General features: G+C 35.2%; 1 protein-coding gene across 1 annotated transcript in view; it reads right to left on the reverse strand.

Annotated features, from left to right (window-relative positions):
• DYRK4 (Dual specificity tyrosine-phosphorylation-regulated kinase) overlaps nt 1–6,000 on the reverse strand; it is a 64,701-nt gene extending 58,701 nt beyond the window's left edge. The window contains exons 1-2 of the mRNA XM_051217783.1: nt 5,669–6,000; nt 2,426–3,393 (exon numbers count right to left, since the gene is read on the reverse strand). Of these exons, the coding sequence (XP_051064206.1) occupies nt 2,426–3,175 (750 nt within the window). The 5' untranslated portion in view covers nt 3,176–3,393; nt 5,669–6,000. The remainder of the gene's footprint in view (nt 1–2,425; nt 3,394–5,668) is intronic.

Here is a 6,000-nt window from a genome sequence, read left to right on the forward strand (position 1 = left end):
CATCGTTTTACATTCACGACCTCATGAAGGGAAAGAATTCAGAATCTGTAGATCTTACGACGAGGATTTCAACTATTGAGTAAGCAAACAATAGCATCCATATGTAATATCAATCGATTCGTCATACTGCGTAACTATCTGTATTTGTTTTCAGAATAGTTAGTTAGGCATCTATTTCTACACTTTATTACGTTAAATAATCATTAGAGAATGTTTGCATTCCAAGGACATATATATAAGATTTGTTATTTCTATATCATCAGAATAGTTGAATTCATCAGTCGATTTAAGTTAAACCACCATAGAATACCTAAAAGCAATGGACGGTCATTTCGTCCTAGCATGAGACTCTTCAGTAGTGCGCATCCACGATCTCATCCCAAAGAGACTCGACCCTACGACATCCGGTCTCATGCATGCACGCTTTACCTCCAGATCACTGAGCCGGCGTCCAACGGTACTTATGTCTAACTTCAACCAATCCACGATATTGCACCACTATCCACCACTGTCTTCAGTGAGTAACTGCCTCATAACAGACACGGTTTGACTTCACTTATCACGGCTCTGTAATGTTGCGGATTGCCTCAACATTGCAGGTAAATCTACTTGACGAGTCCCATATAGGACGAAACGTGCGTCATGGATTCCACTGCTAGCCATCATCCATCTTTGTTTATAACGCTTGTGGATTAAGGCGATATCGAAGCGATCCGTACAGGATGTACATATACCGATAGAGGATGATTAATTGCAGTTATAAACATCAATGGGAAGATTCAAACAAGCAATCCAAAAAAAATTAAAACTTCACTCAATTGTACAAGCTAGTGGCGATCTGAAAGATAGCCAAATGGATAACATAATGGTGTTTGAAGTGAACGGTACTGGGTTCGAGGTCCGGAGTGAATATAAACTCCTTGATGCAGGTACATCTAGTTGGTGAATCCGAAATAGAACGAGACGCGCGTCCTGGATCCCATTGCCAGCTACCGTCAATCTTTGCTTACAATACATCAAGCAAGGTTTCCAGTTGATCATCTTCAACCATTGAATACACTATTTCAGTTACAAAGTAGCACTCAATATGGATCAACTTAAATTTCAACCTAATTATCAGAGATTTATTGGCGATTATTATACAATACTATCTAAATAATTAACCCAAAGAATTCTGCATGTATTTTCCTGGATTAGTAGGAAAACAGAAATAACTTGGTACCTGTTGTGGATTGAAAAATTAATCAATAAAGACCTTTTTGTGCAACCGTTCATCCATTGTCTCAGGTAGATACCTATCTCTACTCAACACGGACTAAACTCTACTAGTAACAGCTTCTCACTAGAACTCCAAGAAATCCATCTTGAAGCCAGTCACTAGTTAGTACATGATGATTATTATTAGAATAGGAGTTTTGTGGTAATTGTAAGAGTTAAATTCATGAGTCGATCTAAGCTAGGCTACCATTGAAAACCTTGAAGCACTAGACGATCGTCTTGTCCTAGTATGGGACATTAACACCGTCAGATACTGGATCAATGATCTAGACGTTAGGTGCTCTCATGCGAGACCAATGATCCCTCATGCAGGATCTTAGGTACGCAATGGTGAGAAGTTCTATACTAGAACGCAACGTTCTTCCAATGATTCCAAGTCTTTAATGATGGCCTATTTTAAATTGACTCGTGTATTCGACTATTACAATTACTACAATCTCAACAAAACCACCATTGTAATAAAGAAGATATCATGAGTACTTTATATTGATCCCATAAAAACAGTCATTTATAAAGAACTACAAGAAAACAGTCTCATCAATTTCATGAATTTACCAACAATAACTCATACAAAAGGAATCATCAATTATTAAACAAACATACAGAATACATCTAGACAAAGATTTTCTTCCGTCTATATCAAAACAAACAAAACAAAAAAAGAAACAAACAAACAAACAAATCAATAACAAACATTATTGAGATCATGGACCGATTGATGTTAGACTACCATTGAAAACCTGGAAGCATTAGACGGCTGATTCATCCTATTGTGGGAATCCATAGAAGTGCACATCCACGGTCCCGCCCAACGGATTCGAACACAGAGCCTTCAGTCTCGCGTGCGAACACTTAACCTCTAGACTAGCGAGTCAGCATCCAACGGTGTTAATGTCTAACCTAAACTAATCCACGAAATTGCACGATCATCTTCCATTGTACTAAGATAGATAGCTATCTCTATCCGACACGGATTAGCTCCACTGATTACGGTTTCTCAATAGAACTCCGTGAATTCCCTCACTTGTGAGCGCATAGTCTAATGCTTTCAGGTTTTCATTGATGGTCTAACATCAATCGTTTCATAATCTCCACAACTCTATACTGATAACAACCATTATATCATGTAACAAACGAACTAACTTACCGAACATAAATAATGATTCGAATCAGTTAATTTATTCAAATTGATTACATCATCATATGAATTATTGATTGAATATTGACGTATATTTAAATATTTTTTTGATTTATGAACATGTTTAAGGAAATTAAATCCATCATTTAATCGATTATGATTAATAGTACCATTATTATTATCATTATTGTTACTATGGTTACTAATATTATGTATATGATTTCGTACATGTATAATAGGTGATTGGCAATGAATTGATTTAGAATATCGATTTTTTAAATTTGAATTTTCAAACAATTCCTTACTCATATTATTACTATTATTAGTAGTAGTAGTCGTAGTAGTAGTAGTAGCAGTATTGGTAGTACAATTATTGACCGATGAAACACTTGCGCCGTAATTCTGCATTGAACGCAATTTGGATGGAACTGAATAGGTATCTATAGAAGTATCCAATTTCGATGTAGTCTGTTTTAAGAATGGATGATTTCTTCTATCATTTGTAATATTTAATATATCGAATAATTTATTATGAGATAGATAAACATTGTTATATTTAGATTTGTTATGTTTATATGGTTTATCAATCAGATAATAATCAGTAGTAGTATTATTAGTAGTATTGTATAGATCATATGAATGTTTAGTATGATAATTGTAATCTCTTTCAGATGAGATACTGTTTGATTGTTGTAGAGATGGTGGTGGTGGTGGTGCTTTGCTTCTTGGAGATACATGTCTTAAAGACATGATCGGCATATATAGATAGGCTTCAGTATGTATATATACAAATATTTATTGAAATCAGTAGTATGTTACTCAATGTTGAAATGAGCGGGTTGATTTTATCGGATTCGAACGATATATAAGGGAAGAAAGGGTAAAAAACATGGATATGGATCCATCATTGTATCTAAGCTACTAATTTTTACAAAGTAATTTATTACTTTGAATAAAACAATGAATGAATGAATGAACTGAAAGAAAAAAAAACAACAAACAAAATTGAACTTTGAACAACTTTCTAATCAAAATTCATGTCACTATTTTGCATAAAATTGATTCTAGTTTAAATAATGATGAGTATGATAAAACCAATAGAAACCATTCATCTATTCATAGATATAAAATAGATAAACACACTCACCCTAGTCAATTTAGTTGTTAATGGTTCATTATTAGTTCATAGGACTCGTTTATTTGTTTATTTGTTTCTATTTGAGGTTGTTTGTTTGTTTACTCAATAATAGATTTATTTGTATAGGTGTATTGTATAAATAGATCCCTAGTCTATTATGTTATCTAAAGTTTGTACTGAATGAAGTGAATCGGTGCAATAGACAATTGTGTTTAAGTTTTTATTTTTGTATGTGTTATCTTCACTTTCGATTCAATTATTTAATAATAAGTTATAAGAGATTGAAAACCTCGAGCAATTCATGGAATTTGGGGGACCATTTTTCATCGCACTGACGTAGATACCTGTCTTCACAACCATATACTGATAACTACTATGTGCTCATTAGTGAATAGCTTTGTGAGAAAATTCTCGGAGTTCTAGTGAAAAACCGTGATCAGTGGCTCTAATCCGTGTCGAGTAGAGACAGCTATCTACCTTAGTACAATGGAACGTGATTGCGCAATTCCGCGGATTCGCTGAGGTTAGACATTAACATGGTTGAATGCTGGCTCAGTGGCCTAGAGATTAAGCGTTCGCGCGTGAGATTGAAGGCCCGGTGTTCGAATCTCTTAAGCGTGATCGTGGATGTGCACTGCTGAAGAGACCCATGAAAGGACGAAACGGCCGTCCATCACTTCCAAGTTTTCATTGGTAGTCTAACATAAATCGGTTGTGTATTATCTTCACTTTCAATTCAAATACTTAATAATAAGGGAGAAACTATAATTTATGAATGAACCAATCAGATATAAGATAACAGATCTCAGATTTTGCCGCGGAATTCATTCATTCGGATAAATAGAGTTTTAACATTATAGCTGATGTCAATTCGTAATGAAAACCCTAAATCTAATTTCTTACCCTAACCATCAACTGTAATTCATAATTATAATTCTTCACGCAGGTTTATAACCCTCATTCGGTCCTGGTTATTAGGTGGACACTCTCATGGTCAGTCTGGTGTCGCCCAAAGGTCGTCCATAAATTATAGTCTCACCAATAACTAATTATAAGAGAGTGAACATCCAAATGCCGAAACTACTATACAACCAACTATTTGAATATAAGTTTCATTAGTGTATTTCTTGCAATGATCTATTTGTTAGACAACTGTTGATAACTAGGAAGTAGTGGATAACTGTTTCGTTCTAGGCATGTAGTTGCTTATTAGCGTGGGTCTGTGACATAACGGGACTGTCAGTCTCGACGCGATTGCTTAAACTCTAGATCTATTATTCGAGATTGAATGGTGAGCGCAATTATCTCTTATTTCCCATAGTGAATAAATGTCTTACACCCCATACTTGTGTAAGGCGTTAGGTGTCAAGCGAGTAGTCAAGTACTTTTTCTCATCCCAACAAAAACCATTTGTTCCATTTTGTCTGACTATGAAGAATTCCTAAAGTTTTAATGAGAAGTTGTAACTGAGTAGATTTAAAGATTTTCTGAATGAAATAGTACTCACTCAAAACAATCGATGACGGTAGCACGATGCCATGAATTCATTTAAAGTTGAAAATATGAGACAATAGACTTTAACTAAATAATCTTCAAGTAACTGATCATGATCAATACCCTCTTACCGTTAAAGGTTGACGAATATGCGCATTGTCGAAGATTCTATTACGAAAACAAAAGATAATACTAGGTGACTGAAGTGATTAGACCTAACTTTCCTGCTAGTTAACACTCGTCAGCAACGAATTCGTCTGGGAATAGTAAATTCCAAATACTTCAGTTTTATATGAGGTCACTCGTGGTCCAGAACTCAAACTGAGACCTGTATGACCTTTATTCGAATTCCATAAAATGTGAGTTATATTATTGGGCACTAACTTGTAGTAAACTTTAAATTATCAGCGTTTCCTATCAACTATCTTTCAACCACCTAACATTTAAACATAAAGCAAGCGATATCCAGTCATTTAAATTATTGGCCACATTTCACCGTGATCAAAGGAATTTGATCGACACTAGACAAATATGATTTTGGAATATAATCAGTAGTCAGTCAATGATTAGTTAGTCCATAATTTTAACAATATGTTGAATTGAAACCATACAATACTTACTTATTTACGCCTGTTACTCCCAATGGAGTATAGGCCGCCGGCCAGCATTCTCTAGACTACTCTGTCCTGCACCTTCCTTTCTAGTTCCATCCAATTATTGTTCATTCTTCTAATGTCTGTTACCATTTCTCGACGTAATGTGTACTTTTTTCTTCCTCTTTTCCTTTGACCTTCAGGATTCCAAGTGAGGGCTTGTCTTTTGACACTGTTCGGTGCTTTCCTCAATCTATGTCCTATCCACTTCCAGCACTTCCAGATTTCTTCTTCCACTGGGATCTGGTTTGTTCTCTCCCACAGTAGGTTGTTGCTGATAGTCTCCGGACAATGGATCT

The sequence above is a fragment of the Schistosoma haematobium genome, chromosome 7, assembly GCF_000699445.3.
Source record: "Schistosoma haematobium chromosome 7, whole genome shotgun sequence".
Classification (NCBI taxonomy): Eukaryota; Metazoa; Platyhelminthes; class Trematoda; order Strigeidida; family Schistosomatidae; genus Schistosoma; species Schistosoma haematobium.